The sequence below is a fragment of the Apostichopus japonicus genome, chromosome 19 (assembly GCF_037975245.1).
Source record: "Apostichopus japonicus isolate 1M-3 chromosome 19, ASM3797524v1, whole genome shotgun sequence".
NCBI classification, from domain to species: domain Eukaryota; kingdom Metazoa; phylum Echinodermata; class Holothuroidea; order Aspidochirotida; family Stichopodidae; genus Apostichopus; species Apostichopus japonicus.
In genome coordinates this window covers 13,800,891-13,820,069 of record NC_092579.1, presented here as the reverse complement: position 1 = coordinate 13,820,069, position 19,179 = coordinate 13,800,891, and the positions used below count along the sequence as shown (strand labels likewise).

The following is a 19,179-nucleotide window of genomic DNA, read 5'->3' as shown; positions in this document are numbered from 1 at the left end:
TGTAACCAGTGGCGTAGCTACGGGGGGGGGGCGACAGCCCCATGAAAGCTTGTCGCCCCTCCCCCACTGGGATTTTGGGTGTCGAAAAAAAATTACATGCATGTGCGAAAAATATATCATTGGTCTGAGTGGTCTCGAATCTCCATGATGACCACTCATGAACGACCCTTCGACCGCGGACCGGCAGTAAGCTATAGTTGCTGAAAAAAACCTGACGTGACATAGCGCATAGGCCGAGAAAACATCTACAGTAGTCGCACTGTATTGAAAACGCATGTTAACGACCGTCGAATTATATCATTCCTGCTCTAATAAATACAGGCGCGTAGCCAGGGGGCGAAGGGGGAGACAGCTCCTCCCCCCCCCCCTTGAACATTTTTTTTGGACGTTTTTATGATATCGCTAGTAATTTCTAAATAGAAAATGCTTAGATGCAACTTGCAATGCCTGGAAAGTGCCATTTCCAGCGATCTGGGAGACATTTTCGGCCAAAATTTTCTGGTGCGCTTCGCGCCAACTTATGGTGGCGCTACGCTTAGATAGGTTCCAATGCCGAATCTACGGCTCTGAAAATGTGCCTTCAGGTTTCCCCTCCCTTCGAAAATCCCTCTCTATACTCGCCTGAATAAATACTAATACAAACAGCCAACCAGGATCATGTAACCAGTGCACATTAACTGATCAAACAAGCTAGTGAGCTATACTATACCCTTATAGAAAGGTGGTTTCCAGGTACTGGAATGCCAAAGAAGATGTTAAAAGGTAAAAAAATGCTGACATCATACAGGTTTCTCACATTATTGCTCGCATCATTGCCTCGATACTCTGTTACATTTTCAATCGGGTTTTCACTTCTGGGACGTGCCCTGATGCTCTTAAAACCGCTAAAAACAACAAATTTGCAAGACAATACTATCGCTGAGAACTACCGGCCAATCAGTCTATCACCCTAATAATATTTCAGACGCAATCTTTGATGTCAGTTTTACATATAGTTCGGTCATTTCAGTATGTTAATTGCCTGAAAGCCCAGTCAATCTTTCCTTATTTTCCACGCGCAATTTGCAGATTTGTCGAAAAATGTCAATGCCGGTGTCAAACTCACAAAAGATATGTCATGGTATTTCAAAGTAACTTACCAGACTGTTTTTTTCTTTCTATTTTACTAAACTATTTTGATGACCATATTCAGACATGGGATCTCGATATAAAGGATGTTGAGAAAACTTTACAGCAGCTTACAAGGCCTGGGAAGTGCCATTTCCAAGACACCTTAGTTTCATACGGCATGGGATCTACATTAACACGTCAGTGTCGGTGAAGACGCACGGTAACCAACATGCACTTCTGGCTGGACTGAAACTTTACAAATTTACCCTAGCAAAGCAAATAGTGCGTTATAAATGCTCATCTATATACATATACATGTCACTCGGTCGGTGACAATCTTCCCATCAGGCATTTGCATGTCACGCCTCACATCCTCACAATACACAATTACAAACAGCAGGAGAAGTATCAATATCATGTTTCTAATAAAAAAAGTTTAGGAACTGTTCAAACTGTCAGTACAAGTGCTCTGAAGCATAACATGAGAAGACAGTACGAATGATATAACAATTGTATGTACGAGTATAGTCAGTATAATAACGCATTGTCTGATTGTTAAGCGTTCAGATGGACAATCTCAAAGTATTCGATTTCTTTCTGAGTTCACTGACAAATGACGTCTCAGTAAGGAAATTCAAAATGGGGTACTCTTTTAGACGTTTTCCTGTTTGTACGCCGAAATCACGTGACCCAAGCAGGGACGTTGAGCCTAACTCCAGTCATATGCACTTTTAGAAACATGTTGATTCTCAACCACAGAGTTTTATTTCTCTTCTTTGATGTAAAAAAGCATCGATCGAACAATCGAACGTTGACCTGAATATACAACCAAAATTACGAAAGAAAGAAAGAAAGAAAAAAATTGACTAACAGTAAGAAAAACGTTACAGACGGTGTCACAGAAAATCTCATGTATGCCCACAAAATGCATGCGGTAACCTTTCTTCGATCCCAGGTTTATAGCTCCATGCTTCGATTTTCCACGTCTGTCACGGTAAGTAGTCAATCCTACTCTTTCTGGAAGGTCTCCCTCTCGTTTATTATGCAGTAGTCAAATTCGTTGCATGACGTCACTTTTACGCCGCAATGACTATAGGGAAAAGAGAGATGGCTTGGAATCCGCAAAATCAAGCGACCCAAGCAGCTCAATGGTTCGTATTTTCTTTAATTACTATCTTGAGATACTCTATGTTAAGTGTCGTGTTTTTATGTGTAAATTATGTTTGACCGTGTAGAAATGTTGACAAAAATGATTCTCAAAGTAGCCATAGGCATTAGGTGATTAGGCTTTCTAGCCTAACATTATGTCAGTATAGAAAAGAGACAAACATTGTGTTATTACTAGTTGCAATTAATCAATGGTGGGATAAGGACATCTATGTTTCTTATTATTCCATTGATAATTCCATTTTGTCTAGGCCTACTTTCGGAGTCAAGTCTCTCAATTTCCCGGGTTGCATTGTTACATTTTTACAATTTCAATAGAGGTACTGTACAATTATTTACACAAAGTACTACTAGGCTACTAGTAATGTAGCCTAAGTTGTTTGTCCCTTGACAAAACACCTGACTAGGCTGCTGTAATTGTATCAAACTCTTTTTAAAATTAATTTAAATTTGCAAGGGATGTGAAGCAGCATTCTCATGGTAATCTGAGAACAACATACAACTCTGTTGATGTAAAAAAATGTATTAATGAAATATAATACAGCCATCTTGTCCACATCCACTGTATTGCTACATGAGGATTGTGTCCCAGGAATGCAACACTTAACAAATGTTTGCGTATGACTATGAGCAGTAAAAACATGCGATGGGTGGCAATACAAATGTGTGTTTTGAACAGACAATGCTTTAGTATCATGACCTCTGCTGATCCATTGGCCTATGAGCAATGAAAGCAACATTGTGTATAAGTATCATGACATAAGCATGCATTTAGTTTTGCATATCCTGGACCTAGCCTACTAAATATATTCTCAGTAGCCTCTAAAGCATACTTTCCATTTTGGCATCAACTTCAAGGATTGTGAGCCAGACCTATATGTTGAAAGGGAGGGGGAATTTTGAGGGTCTCTGAGTGCTTAGGTGGCTCTATGTTGAAATGATGATTGATGTTCAATTGCTCAAGTATAGAACATCCCATCCTGAAACAGGCTTTTGCCCAAGTTATATAAAATTTCCAATGCAAAAGGAACCCCATATATAATGACTAAATTCGAAAAGATGTTTTCCATGTGAAATATAGCTGATGAAATTATTTATTGAACTGTGATGCCTTCATCTCTGAGTCATGAATCTAAATTGTAACAATCAATGCAGACTTTGAAACTGTCTCTATGAACAGGTAAAATTGAAGTTATTCAGGGCCATTTCAGAAATTTGATAATAATTTATGGACAGCACATAAAAACATTGGTTCTCCAACATATTATTTTCATGTTCAGTTAAATGAAGGGGGGAGGTTCAAGAACTTTAATCCAACAGAAATTGATGAATTCTCAATCTGGTAAATTGCACCTGCAGGGCTCAACAATTCAACCCAACTTCAGGGCCTCCAACGCAACCTAAAAGCTGGGAAATTGCCCTCAAGGCCTTGGAAGCAGCCAGAGGTGAACTTGGAAACAAGAGTCTGCAAAGTAAATCCCCAGAGAAGAAAACAAAGACGGATGCAAAGAATGGAAGTACTCCCAATGTTCCGATTCCCCAACCACCTCTTCCACCAGAACCACAACAACAACAACAACAACACTACATGGCTCAGCAGCACCAAATGATGCAGCAGCAGCATCAACAATATGGTAAGAAGTGGGTTCTTTCATTTATGGCAAAGGCATAATTAAAAACAAACCCAAGAATCGTCATTGCCCCATGCCTCCAATAAATCTATACTTTGTGATAAGGAACTTTCCCAAAGAGCTACGGAAATTACTTCCAGGTTTTAGAGATATGTGTGTTGTTGCAACGAGTCATGACTAGGGTCCACAAAAAATTCAAAAGTGTAACAGACTCGAAAAAGTTTAATCAAGGTATTCCATATATGCAGAGATAATACAGTGAGTCAGCCATAACCATCGGTATGATGACTTGACACAACATGGAGTAAAGTGATCATTAAAAACTATAGAAATGTCATGGTATAAATGTCATCTCAAGTGGGGCTGCTGTCACTTTCATCATAGTGTGATGTCATAAATGCCACTAGATGTTGAAAGCATATATTTTCCCTTTGCTTGTATGTTAATATTTTGATGGTGAAAAAGAAAAGCTGTATTGTTATTGACACCAGTCCCAGGTTTAGGTCAGTAATGTAAAAACCTTTAACATTAAAGAATCTTGACTGTAAATAGTACTACCCCTACCAAAGAAAATACACAGAGTACTGAATAAAGCACACACAAAAAAAAGTTCAGTACTGGTGGCTCTGTGATATCATTTAAAAACTTACTCAGTCTGCAATCCATCATTATGATTTTGATTGTTTGTGTTTGCTTTTCATTTAAAGAAATCATTCTGCTCTTGCAATAACACTTTATTAACTAGTGTAAATAGGGCAGTAGTGCTATCTCCAGTGCTCAAGAATTTGTTTGCATTTTCAGTTTGAAAGCATTTTCCTTTACTGAGATAAATGACTTGCATTTTAAGTTGGGGAGGAGGCAGTGATGGGGGGGGGGGGGGGAGAGGGGTTGGATTTGTCAACTAGTTTTCTTTCAGCTTCTAGTCACTGCATACAAGTCATCATAACTGCATGGTTTCATAATCTTCAGTTTCAAATTACACATCATTTTAGAAACCCTGTCTTTCTTTCTTTCCTCTCACGACAGCAAATTACTACAATCAGTATGCAAATATGTACAGACATGGGTATCCTGGTGGATATGCCGGTTATGGCATGGGACCCAATATGCCCAACCAGCAGCATCAGCAGCAGCAGCCCATGATGCCAAACTATAACATGGGACAGGTAATAATTATGACTATTAATGTGATATGATTTGAAAACTAGTATTACACATGACTCGCATGTACATAAACAACATCAAATGATGATTGCACCAGTGTCTTACTTTTGGGGAAAAATCCATCTTCATTGGTCGATTCTCTGATATATTCAGATATCTTTTCTGAATCTATCACAGTTTATGGATATTGGATGCACCAGTGAGTCCATCTACTAATCTAGTGCTGCGTGTAACAGTCTTTAAATTTATGTTTTTAAAGTGAGTTTTACAAAGCAGTCGATTACTCCTTGTATTTGCAAGCACAGTGCCGTCATCCTGCTTGGTTTTCATCGTTGTTGTATCAAATTTGAAAGGTGAAAAGAAGTTTTTGCCTTTCGACTTGATCGAAATTGGTGACAGCCGAAATTGTACTCTTGTGCTCTTCCAACTTAGCTATCTGGCTATTGGTAGTGGCTGCTCGTAACAATTCCTTTGCACCAGTTATGAAGCAGAAACTATCATATGATATCATGCACTTGGGTAACAGCTAATTTTTGTTTGATATTCCTTTTTGCCCATTTCTTAATCTTAATTTCCCAGTCAAAAAAAAAATTATGTTGGCATTCCAAGTCTCCTTGTCTGCTCCTACTGGCACCATGAATGACCAATGCAAGGTTCATATTGTAATTTTTGATTTCCCAACAGCCAAATATGTATGGGCAGTTCCAGCCCGGTTATGGCTTTCAAAACCAGTTTCCACCAAACAGACCTCCAAATTTCAACCACACCGGTCCTCCACCGGTCCCCAACTACATGGGCCCACCACGACCTCCATGCCCTCCAGGTACAGGTCCCAATCAGATTGAAAGTGGTCAACCTAACAACTTACCAAAGGGAGCACCTAGTGTTCCGGGTCCAGAAAGTGGTAAACAAGGACAGTCTTCCAACAACAATGTGCCAGATGTTGGGAAACGAATGGCCGCTTCAGCAAGCTATGCAGGTGTGACCAAGGAGGGTAAGATGAACAAGCCTTCCAGATGGAATCAGGATCACAAAATGGCAGGTAATTAGTTCATACAAAGTCTTTGTCGGTAGAAAATTAAATCAGCACGACGTGCTGAAAGGTATCACAATCTTCTGGTACCATACTAGACTCTATAAAGTAAGGACGGGTGGGTACATGTTAAGAAGATCACACCAGGAAATAAATGACATTAGGCATCGTTTGATATTAATAAAACACATTAATGTTACGAAATGCTATGAAGAGCCTTTTGCAACATAACAGTCCAATGCCAAAGTGCAAATGACAGCCTAGAGACCGATTTTCTCTGGTGAACGATAATGATTTAGATTTTCAGTGACAATCTGTGCCTTTCACATGCCATCAAAGATTAAGGTTGAATCCATTACCTCTGCAATCTCACTTTATTGTTGAAAGCAGATAATCGAGGCTTAGTAAATAGGAAGAGTCCATGATCCTGTTGTTTGATTTATTTATCTTGACCGGTTGTCATTGTTTGTTTGTAGCTCCTGTCAAGTCTAAAGAACATTCTCTCGGTTATTAGGTAAATAGTGCTCAGTTAGAAACTTGCATCTGTTGTCATTCCCGGTTTTGAGATATCATGCCACAGGCAACCAGTCTCATAAATGTCAATATCCCATATCAGAGAATGTAGAAATGCTCTCGAATTGAATATTGTGTAGAACTTTACCATTCGCCAGTTTTCTGTATGTTTACTTTCCATTTTTTTTTTGCCCTTTGTTTTCTTTCTTGGTCAGCTGCTCCAGGAGCTCAAGGAATAAAATTCAACCTTCCTAAACGACAGAACTTCATCCCAGCTTCCATTGCAAACAAGGGTCCCTTTATTGGACCAAAAGTTCCCTCCTCACGGAAACCTGAATCTGACATGACGCCGGGAAATAAGCCTGCACCAAAACTTGGCAAGAAGGGTCTTCTAAAGTAAGTCTTATATCCTAGTTACAGAAGATGAAGTTATTCTAAGAAAGAAAGTATAGTAGCTGTGCATTTGGATATTGGCAAGCAAAGAAAACATGATTTTTACCATTGAGATAACAGCTGAGGTCAAAGTGTTGTGACAGATAGCGCTTACCATTTGTAGTATACATGTCAAATGATGAGTCACTGTGTATATTTTCCATATGCTCCATCTTAAAAGAGTCAGATTAAAACTTGTGAAGATAAGGGGGAAAAGTGCCTTCAAGTCCCTTGTTGGGACTAATATACCACAGGACCAGGAATGTTCAGCTAGAAGAATAAGCATAAAACATTGATATATAATGTGAGATAAAGTGACATTATTCAACAAATTCTTAGTGTGTACCTGTATGGCCGTAGACACTGTGAATCTGGCTTATCTTTAATGTCGTTCTATTTCAAGACTGTTTTCATTTTTTTTTTTTTTGCTTTCTTTTGTATTAACAGGCCTGGGGACTGGCCAAATGATCTAAAGTAAGTGGCACCTTCTATTGTTTGTTATTAAAAAGATTGTTTTAGTGTTTCCAATTCAGATATTGGTGATTTGGTTTTCGGTTTGTACATTGGTCGAAAAATAAAGACAGTTATTCAGCAAAGTTTCTACCAGATGAAATGGTTATTGGCGGGAAAAATGAATTTTTGTGTATCAGATTAGTTGACAGTATTTTCTCCTAGCTGGATGTCATTGCTCAACAGTATTCAAACCAGATTGGTATAGTACTGACAGCCCTGGTTATTCCAACTTGGTATTGATTTGTGATCTGATATGTTTGAACAGCAGCAGCCTGTTTTGCTTCATTATATTTACTTTAAAGTACAATGCATAGAAATATCTTAGCAATGAGTAAGAGGTTGTATGAATTGTATGAACCCTCTAAAGTATTTGACGTGGCAAATGAACGAGGGATGCCGTCTTGATCGTATCAGTTGTCTCGGGGATGGATAATTGTAGGGCGAACTGTCTATTTTTATTCTTCCAGGGATTACGTGCAGCAAGCGTTTGCTCATTGCAAGACGGAGGCGGAGAAAGACTCAGTTGAAGATTTCTTACAAAAGTTATTGACAAGTGTCTCGGGAGATGGATCACTTCTTGACAGAGACTGGGCAAATACACCACTGCCTTTGTAAGTATTGTGTTCTTTATTACATACTGGTTAAAGAAAAGAATAGATACACAAGGTTTACCTCTTTGGGGGATTTGTTCGTCAAAGAGATATTCAGTTGGCGGACAACGTGACACTTACGTGAGAAAGAAAAGCGTATTCCAAAATGATTTTTGAACCCCCCCCCCCATCTTGCTTGAATGTAATCTTCTTTGACTTGCTAAACCCTCAGTTCTTCCTCCCTAAAGTGGGGATAACAGTAGGTGATCTGTGAAGTCATAACTGATGGCAGTTGTTCTTCAAAACCTCTGCTTTTCATAAATCTTATTTGTTGATTTTATCCTCTAAATCTGATATGGTTTGAATGTTTACTAAGGTTTTCTGTATTTTGGAATTCCAAAATGCAAATATTTTGTTGTCAAAGCGACATTTTAATCTGTTAATAAGTGAGATCAATGTTATAAAAGAAAAAAACCCAAAACATAAACATTCTCAGCTGAATTACCATGACGACATTTACTCTTGCTGTTGCCAAAAGCATCCACAAAATTAACACCAAGATGAATAATTCATATCTTTGCCTTACAAGATGCAATGAGGATATGGTTTCGATCTTAAGATGCAGAAAATTTTCAAACTTTTTTATTAGACAATTTCAACTTTGGCTACTGGAATATTCCTTAAAGGCTGGAAGGTCTATCTCAACACATCTCTTCACATTACTCATTGTTTTCTGTTTCCCTAATTAGAACAATAAATGTCATCGAGGTTATGTCCTCACAGTTATGTATTCATAGTTAACCATGTAGACAAATTTGTTTCTCGATGGGATACTGGGTACAATTAAAGTATCTCCTGAATTAGGTTTAAAATAGTTAAGGAGTTTCTTCAAGCTTTTGTAGCATTTTGATAACTTCAGAATTTGTCTCGCAGATGTCAATCGACTTTCTTTCCTTTCTTGTAGGGAAAAGAAAGAAAACATGCCGACGACTGTGGCGGCACCCCCTCCCGTGAATAAGCAGCACGCGGAACAGCTGAAAGCATCCAGATGGGAATCGGGTATGCAGAACAGTAGACCTCCACAACAACCACAGTACGGCCGTATCGGCAACAACAACCAGCGGTTCCCAAACAACAGAGACAGACAACCAAGGTCCATGAGATACGGGAAGTATGACTACGATAGCAGTGAGGAGGAAGCCCTGGGCAGGTCCCGGAGCAGGTCCAGAAGCCGCTCCAGGAGCAGGTCTAGAAGTCCTTCAAGATCTCCGTATTACAGGAAGACCAACAGGAGAAGAAAGTCTAGAAGGTAAAATCAAAGATGGAAAGGATAGCAGCAGTAGTATGCAGAATTTTATTAGATTTATTTAGATTTATTAGTCATATCAAAAGGCATTTAGACTCAACATTGACATTTTGGTTGTGGTCTATTACGATAGTATTTTAATGCATTTTCCATGAGACAAGGCAAACGTGACGTGAAATGTGACAACAGTTTTGGTCTGTTGCAAGCTGAAGTAGGACCGGCAAGAGATAAAAAAAAAACTAATAGTTTATTCTGTTATTGTCTGAAAAATGAGACTTGTTACATCACCACATTACTACCATTTTATTGACAAAAAAACCTTGAAATCTTACTTGAGAATCACATGACAAGAAATGGATTAAAGATTAGTTCACTCGTCAGTATTAACATTTTCGTTCACATGTTCTGCCAATGTGACAATGATTTTATCGTTATTTTTTTTTTATCATCATAAATGGAATGCCACCAGGCTAAGTGTTGTACCTTCTTGGGATGACATTTTCTCTTGAATTTGAGCGACTGAGCATTTCGTCGTGTCAATATGCATTACCCATAATCCAATGTTTTTAACTCAGTCGTAGCTCCAGAAGCCGCAGCAGGAGCCGCAGCAGAAGTCGTGGCCGGGGAGGAAGCAGAAGTCCATCCCAGTCATCATCGGATTACATATCCCTCTCCAGCCCCCGCGAGAAGACGCGGGGTAAGGGAGGCAGGGGGAGAGGAAAAGACAGAGGCAGGGGACGAGGAAGAGGCAGGGGTAGAGGACGAGATGCAGGAAATGAGGAACAAGACACTACTTATAATCAAAGGGGCAAGAAAGGGAAAAGAGGAAAGGGAAGGTGAGAAATAAGGTTGTCAGAATATGGCACTTAAATGTTGTATTGAACAAAATAGGAAAATATCAGATGAAAAGACTACACACAATAATCCTTCCTCCCTTAACCCCATTTTGTTGCAAGACACACTCAACATATTGTCCTTGCATGTTGAAGATATGGAAAATTGATCCGTAAACTTGTAAATTACTACTTATTATTACTTACAAGTTTGTTTTTTGAGTTGAAAAGTCCTTGTCTTCATTGATAACTCTTTTTAACTTTATAATGTTAATGTCATTAGATGTAAGGCAATTGTTTAATAATGGAAGGACTTATTAGGAACCACTTATGGAAATGTCTCTGTAAATACAGATTTTACGAGTAAAACCATCATTATTTTTCTACCTGTTAGTGGTTCATATTTTTTTGCACTGATCTTTTCAGGGGCAAGGCTGGTGTGGTTGGTGAGATTGATGATCCTTTAGTGTCCGCCAAGATGCAGAAGAGAGCAGCCCGCTTCCAGGACATGCTGAAGGAGGAAGCTCCAACTAAGAAACAGCGTAAAGGAAAGCTCTCCATCCAGATTAATAGTACGGTGAGTAGAGATGATAGATTCAAATAACGTATAACCTCTATTTAACATGGGAAAGCTCTCCATGCTGATTAATAGTACGGTGAGTAGAGATGATAGATTCAAATAACGTATATATACCTCTATTTTACATGGAGTAGCAACCAAGGGAAATCTCTCCATCCAGATTAATAGTACAGTGAGTAGAGATAATTGGATCAAATAACGTATAATTCTCATTTACGTTGGAGTGGCAACATTGTAACATTTTGAACAAAGGAATGCAATGTTTACATATGGGAAACACCGGAGGGTGAATGTCTCACACTGTAGCCTACGTTTGAAGGGAAGGGTGGAGTTACCCCTTAATCTACTGTGACCTTATTAATTTCAAGAAGTCTGGGGAAGTGATGTTGATGTAAAACCCCTCCTATTGACATCAGGGCGTTTTTATGTTAGCTAATGTATGGCGGTGCTATGTCTTCATCACGATGTTCATATGCCCAAGTTTCTGTAATATATATATACATCCTCTCTAGACACAAGCATTTTATGTGTTTGTCAAATTAACATTACTTCAGGGCGTATTAACAAATTCGGGAATAGTCGGGTAAACTTGTAATGATGCGATAGTTCACGAAATTTAGAGACAATTCATAAAATCTTGGGACTGTCCGGAGAAATTGGGCACGTCTGGTCACCTCACCTCATCCTATATAGTATATATATATCTGTGTGGTTATTACTATTTGGGAACTAATTAAAAGGTTATTAACCATGAATCGGCCTACAGAAAGCATCTTTATAACTAACTGCCTGTGAATGTTGTATGCTATGGGATTGTGTTGCAAATCCCAAGTCTCATCACTTTATGAATTGTTTTTAAGTGGAGGAAAATTGTTCATATTTTACACCTCTATGTTATGTGTCTTGCTTTGTAGAACAATTCATCAGAAGATCTAGAATGGTCTTTGGAACCAGTATCTGGAACATGTCAGGATATTTTTAAGCAGTACCTGAGGTTAACCACAGTAAGTATTCAATTGAGATTACATCATTACAATGTACAAGCCGAAATGCATTGACGTCACCTTGTATCGTACAGCTGCCGTCGATCAGGAACTCACATGTGACACGGTTAACGCGATTGGATAGCTTTAATCTCTTGAACGTACTAAACTAACCACATGGTATGGATGTATCTTGTCATCAATGAAGCAAAATGTCCAGATGATGCATTTATTGATTAGTGATGAAATCGATAGTGATGAAATTGATTAGTGATGAAATTGGTTAGTGATGAAATTTTGACTTATATCTCCAACTTGAATTATTCTGTTGTTATAATAACAAGCCTTGTTGCTTTATCTTTGCCAGGAGATGTCACCACCCATTGTGAACTAATATTATATTTAAATTGAGTAGGGGATGGGGGGGAGGAATGATTTAAATTATGATAGATAGCAATAATACTAGCTTTTGGTTACTTTGTTGTACTCTAGGCTCCAAATGCAAGTGAAGTCCGTCCACTAGAGGTTCTTAAGAAGTCAATAGAAGCAGTGAAGGTAAAGTGGCTGGAGAAGAAGGATTATCGTTACATATGCAACCAATTAAAATCTATTCGCCAAGATTTAACGGTGAGTGTCTTCTTTGCATTTCACCATACCCGCGCTGCACCCCTAAGTATAAGTATGTGCAACCTCAGAAAGTAATTTTTTAATTTAAATTTAAATTAAATTTTTTTCAAAGTTTTTTTTTTTATGGCCGATTACTTTTTCCTGGAATGTGTTGGATTGTTATGTTTTCAAAATTAAATTTGAGTTTCCATGACAATATAATCTGCACTTCATGAAGTTAGGTCATGAAATATTCATGATATAAGGTCAAAATGATTTAAGAATTAATGTTCACATGCACTACTACAGTGAGTGACACTTCCAGACTTATAAAAATCACTTCCACCAACCTCCATGACTCTCACATGTTAGGACTATTTTAGCTATACTGTTGTCCAGTGCAGTAAGTGTGCTCTTAAATCCTGTTTGTATTAAAAGAATAAGTGAACTTTTTGTAATACTGAATGTTATTCTCACCTCCTATTTTCACTTTGACCTAATGCAATGTTTGTGAAATGTCTTAGAGGTCATACAATCTTACTTACAAGGAACAGACTGTGCTGGTCCTCACCAATCTATTATCTTTGTTTGTTTGTGTCAGGTCCAAAGAATACGGAATGGTTTCACAGTAAAGGTCTACGAAGCCCACGCAAGGATAGCGTTGGAAAAGGTAAGTTTCGCCATCATCTTTTGGTGTATTTTTGATATCTTTGAGGAGCTGAAAAATTTTACCAGTCATTTTATCTTTTGACTTTGTCAGTTGTGTAACAAACTAACGTTGACGGCCTTATGGTTTAGGGGATGATTGTAGGGAACTTAACTCCAATGTACTTATTCTTCAGAAAACTACTTGTTAATGGTATATTTTAGGGGTGTGACTGTACCAAAGAGCACCAAAGTACTCATGCAAATCTGATAAATCAATTGGGATATGGTCAATGCTGATGTGATTCAGGGCGAACCCATCATTGCACAGAACATAGCAGTTTATAATTACTGAGTAAAGACAAAAGTGGATCTGATGATGCATAGTCTGGAATTATTTAGTGAATTCAGAGTACTTAGAAAGAGCTTGTTCATGCCAGTCATTGTGTTTTCATTTATCATACAGGGTGACAGAGAAGAATTCAACCAATGTCAAACACAGCTCAAGTCCTTGTACGCAGAAAACATTCCAGGAAACGTGAATGAGTTCACAGCCTATCGAATCCTGTATTACATCTTGACAAACAGTTCATCAGGTGAGAGACAGAATCTAAACACATATGAATCAGATTAATAAACAAAGCCAAAAAATTAATAGATAACAATTTATCCATCATTCTTATCAAATAATGTCGTTTGACCCATATTATGCGCTGCTGCTAACAGCAAAACCCCATGTTGAAATTATCTGTAAAATAAATCTTACACTTTGTGTTTGACTTTTTTCTACACTCGTACATGAGAAATTATTGTTACAAAGTTATTTCATGATGTTATTAATAATATGTTTCTTCATATTAGAGAGTTCTCTAAGTTGTTTTTCTTTCTCCTCATTCGCAGATATAACAACAGCTCTTACAAGTCTGTCTCCGACTGTCAAGAACAATGCAATGGTCCAACACGCCCTTGCACTTCGAACCGCCGTAGCGTTATCAGATTACCATAAATTTTTTCTTTTATACAGGTCAGCTCCCAAAATGTCCCCATATTTAATGGACATGTTTGTGGAGCGTCAAAGGAAAGATGCCATCAAAGCAATGGTTAAATCGTACGTATATATATTCCTTGTTTTCCTTTTTAGTTTTGTATATGCTGGTAAGGAGGGGGGGGGGGGGTGAGGGAAGGTGGCATATGAATGCCAAAGGTTTTATTCTATGGTAAAAACTGTAAGGTGAGTCATCCTATAGTGCAAGTGCCCTACGATGAAAAAAGAACTTTTAAAACAGTAGCTTTCCACTACTTATCCTGCTTAAAATTTGTAGTTTTTCACACAAAATGTGATGTGTTGATGAAAATTTAGAGTATATCAGTTGCAGAAGTTTGTTGTTATGACTTGCAAAATTACTTCTTAAGGTTGAAATCATCAGGTGAGGTTGCTCAGGTAAGTTGTCCATTTTGTTAGTACATGAGTTCGTTTTTTCCAATTGTCCAAAATACACCTTTGTAAAACTTTGTCAGCACATGTTGAAATCACTGAGATTTTTAAACATTTTAAAATTCTGGTAAGTAGTGTAAAAGTTTCTGAGAAATCATCCCTTACAAATAAGTCTATGAATCAGAATGTGTACACAAGTGCATTTCCTGTTTGTTGATTAAAATGAACATGTTTGAAGGATTGACGATGGTGGGTATATTTGTTTAATTCTTTGTTGACTTACTCCAGCCTCTCATTGATAATTACAGCTCTTAGCTGTTTCGAGTTGGATGTTTGCTTTTATTAATGTAAAAGATATTGGTGGTGGAGCTTCTAATATTTAATGTAACTTTTATTGCAGGTATAGTGGTAAGGTACTCCTGCAAGTTTGTGGTCGATTTCCTTTTGAAAAAAAATCTTTTTTTTTTTTCTTTTACGCTGTATTTGGTGACTAACTCTATTTATTTCCTACCATCTCAGATACAGACCCAACCTGCCTGTAGCCTTCATTCAGAACGAACTAGCTTTTCAGAGTTCTGAAGACTGTCTTAAATTCCTGACTGATTTAGGGGTGACCTTAACTGAAGATAAAACCAAAGTCAACTGCACACAGAGTCAAGGGGTCTTACAAGCACAGTAGCAAAGCTTTACATTGCATTTCCATGTCTTTAACCCTCCTGTCAGTGACGGAGGTCACGATTTCCCTAGTCCTAACATCTTGCAAATATTCATAGGAGTATAAAAAGAGTATGCAGTGAGTATGATAAGTACAGCAATTGCAGAAGTTGCGATAAGCCTTCCTAGAATCTCTAGTCAGTAGAGCAAAGTATCGCAGTCAGCAACCGATTGCTACTGTAGTAGATGCTGGTTTGGCAACACTAACCTCTTCAAGCAAGAGCAGAAGAAATTCTGAAGCATTTGGAGTGCCTTCGAATGAGGAGGGACAGGAGATGTTTGAACAATGTTAATTTGACATGGGACATGCAGTAGTGCTTTCTCCAGATTGGAATTGTTAAATTGCAGTTTGACTGATATAAAGACAATCTTGTCACGTTAGGAGTGAGTCATCTTCTATCTCCTCGTTACTAAGGAAGCAGTACCTTTGAAAGAACTGAAAAAAACAAAAGACTGATGTGAGAAATGCTCACCTAGGTTGTGTGAAGTCAAGATATCAGCTAAAAAAAAATTAAGGAAGCAGTCCAATATCAGAGGTTTTCAAATTCTTCAAATATGAATATGGAATTTTCACTTTGTGTATAGCATTTCAAGGGATCATATTTGGAAGAAAACTACATGGTGATGTTTTAGGAAGAAAATGGACAATGCAGCAGTGAAGAAAGATAAGACATTTGTGCCTCTTACTAGCTGTGATTATGCAGGAACCAGAAAGAAAACAACCAACTTGAAGTTTCTTGCAGAAATGATTGAAAATTGCTGGATATGGAATGGGTAGGCTTGACATCTCTCTATGATTGTATCCATGAAAGATGTGACCTAACTAAAGAAATACTCCTCTTAATGCAAGATGTTAGGATGCAGGAAATTACTAAAAACCAGTATACTTTAACTAAAGAACAGCTGTTTGTAACAATGTTCAGGTTTCCAAGACTAATTTCCTATTAACTTCAAAATGGGTCATCTAGGTCAGACAAATGTTTTATTTTGGAGCAATGCATTTGTCAATTTCTCCTAGTTGTCTGGTTTTTTTTTTTTTTGACATGGCATGGAAATGTAAAGTAAGCAAATCCAGTGGTGTGCTGTAAGCTTCCAATTACATGGTGGTGTTTCTGAGAGGTGGCCTAAATATCCTCCGAGAAATGGGACAATCTGATTGCAACCCTGTGCATGATATCAAGTGTTACCATAGCATGTATGGGGTAGAAAGAGGTGTGAGGGAGGAGGAGTATGTTGCTATGTCGATGATGGGTGTCTACGTCTTTTCTCAAGGGTCTTTGCAACCCTTTTCACTTTGGAGGCGATGACCATAGATGTAATGGTCTGTCCCTTTCACCCTCCTGGTCTGTGGTCACTCAAGATAACCGATAATTGGAAAATGAGGGAATGCTGGCCTGTATTCCTGTGCTATACCTTTTCATTCTTTCTGGAAATGCCTCGAGGCACGAACTGTCGCATGTGACGTAGTGTTTGAGGAGTGGTTACGATTCAGATCGGCAAGGCCTTTCTGTCACGAAGGACTAGGAAGATTTCTGCAAGTTCCTGGCCATCCCCAGTTTGGAAAAAGAAAAAATGTCTACAACCCTGATGTTACATTTCACCAACTACTGCATGGTTTGGTTGGCCCCAGTCTGGCACCTGTTAGAGTTGGTTCTCTAATTGTAGAGGAAGTTACCTTTGGCAGTAGGAGAGAGTGGTGGTACCACCAAGGCAGACTGTAGAATGATGACAAGTCTGTAAAGAGGTTCTGCAAATAAATGTGATGATGTGAAATGTGTCTTTTTGTATTGTAAGTAATGAAATAATCAAAAAAGATCTCTGCCATCCAGCTTACCAGTGTCCAGTTTAGACCACCTAATCAACAGGTGTGCAATGCACAAGATTACAAATAAAAGCTGCCACAACCCACCAAGATGAGGGATCATGAAATTAATTAGATGCCATTGTTGAAACACCAGATGTTTTCCATCGTATGAGAGCAGACTGTTCTAAGATGTCAGACCACCTAAGATGTGCCACCGGATCATCAACCTGAGACGCCATCAAAACAGAATCAAGTCATTTACTACCAGCGCAGTTAATTCTGTAATAAATCCATGAACTGCAAAAGTTTTATGCCATTGTATGAAAGCCATGTATTCTTAGATGCCACAATAGGTAGCCATTGTCACTGTTCCACATCAACCCAAATAAGCAATCGTAGTAGAGCCAACTATCATTGGGTGATACAGCGATGAAGAAATTGCCTGTAGTTTCATTACGGTCAATGGAGTGAGTCTGAGAGGGCCTTATGATGTCCTTCCGTTGCGTGCTAGTAGAAGTCAGATGCCAACAGAAGTATTATATCTTTGAGGTTTTGTTTTATGATTTTTGTTCGTGGTTAGTCTGTTTAAATCAGGTGTCTCCTATTCCTTTTGAAGAGATGTTTATTGTAATTGGGTCATTTGTTATTCTTGTTGGTACCAGTCTTTTGGCCCTACTTTGTAGACCAGATTTTTTCAGATGCCAGCTAAGTAGTTCCAAAAAAGTTTGTCACCCATAGGGTTAGCAGCAATCCTTGGATGTTACCCCCTATTACACTATCGGCAGATGTCAACCACCAGTCCTCAGATGTCAGCAAACAGCCCTCGGATCTCAACCACCAGTCCTCAGATGTCAGCTCCCAGTCCTCCATATGTCAACGCCAAGTCCTCCATATGTCAACCACCAGTCCTCAGATGTCAGCAAACAGCCCTTGGATGTCAACCACCAGTCCTCAGATGCCAGCTCCCAGTCCTCCATATGTCAACGCCAAGTCCTCGATATGTCAACCACCAGTCCTCAGATGTCAGCTCCCAGTCCTCCATATGTCAACGCCAAGTCCTCGATATGTCAACACCAAGTCCTCGGATGTCAACCACCAGTCCTCGGATGTCAACCACCAGTCCTCGGATGTCAACCACCAGTCCTCGATATGTCAACCACCAGTCCTCGGATGTCAACCACCAGTCCTCGGATGCCAGCCAGCTCTCAGTCCTCAGATGTAAACGACCAGTCCTCTGATGTCAACCACAAGTCTTCACATTCCAGTACTCAATTGGCAGTGTCAAGTACGCAGGTGTCAACTACCAATCCTTAGAAGTCAACTACCAGTCTTTGATAAGCAGTTGTGTGTAAACCTCACTTCGCTTCAAAGATGCTACAACCATGGTAATTATTGAGACGTCCGTTGGTGCCGTCTCGATTGCTGATGCCAGTAAGTTAATATCAGGCGACAGTGGGCCCTCCCACAGATCTGTAGCTGCAAGTTTGATGTGTCACAGTGAGTATGCAGATATTGGCGGTTGGTTCTGTCAAGTTCCAACTTTTCCTTTCTACTCAATTCAGTGTGATGAGAGTGCTGCTTAATCCAGGTTAATGTTCTGCTGACCCAGTGTACAGCTATTTGATGTCATCAAAGATCCAGCACTGCTAGAGAAGGAACCAAGGGATGAAGTCTACTATGTCAATGGTGCAGACCTTTACAGTTGTTCAAAGCCCCAATTCGGAAAATCTTTACAAGTTTGCTGGTTGATGTCATAGTCAACATTGCCATCTTGGGTAGTTCCATCCATCCCAAGTGAAGTACAATCAATCACTGATGTTTGCCATTCCAATTGATGTACATCACCATCGCCAATGGAGGTTCAGCTTTCGACTGATGTCCACTAGCTTTTCAAATTGAGGTACACCGCCATGAATTTGGAGGTTACAATAATCACAATCTGATATATGCTTTAATTTCTACAACTGAGGTTACACCATCCCCAATGGAAGTACGACAATCAAAATACTACCGGAGATGTTGAAGATAGCAGCCCATTCCTGTTAGAGAGACAACCACCAAAGCTGGAATGATGACTACCAGAGAAGTTGAAGATAGCAGCCCATTCCTGTGAGAGACAA

At 38.9% G+C, this 19,179-nt stretch overlaps 1 protein-coding gene across 1 annotated transcript; it reads left to right on the top strand.

The window, feature by feature from the left end:
• Positions 1–2,120: 2,120 nt before the first annotated feature.
• LOC139959489 (leukocyte receptor cluster member 8-like) lies at positions 2,121–17,971 on the top strand. Its single transcript, XM_071957143.1, has 16 exons — positions 2,121–2,261; positions 3,637–3,911; positions 4,935–5,074; positions 5,757–6,114; positions 6,834–7,014; positions 7,498–7,524; positions 8,031–8,174; positions 9,118–9,462; positions 10,035–10,295; positions 10,719–10,869; positions 11,787–11,876; positions 12,348–12,482; positions 13,063–13,131; positions 13,573–13,702; positions 14,007–14,214; positions 15,061–17,971. The coding sequence occupies exons 1-16, from the start codon at positions 2,197–2,199 to the stop codon at positions 15,218–15,220; spliced, it is 2,739 nt and encodes a 912-aa protein (XP_071813244.1). The 5' UTR covers positions 2,121–2,196; the 3' UTR covers positions 15,221–17,971.
• Positions 17,972–19,179: the final 1,208 nt, after the last annotated feature.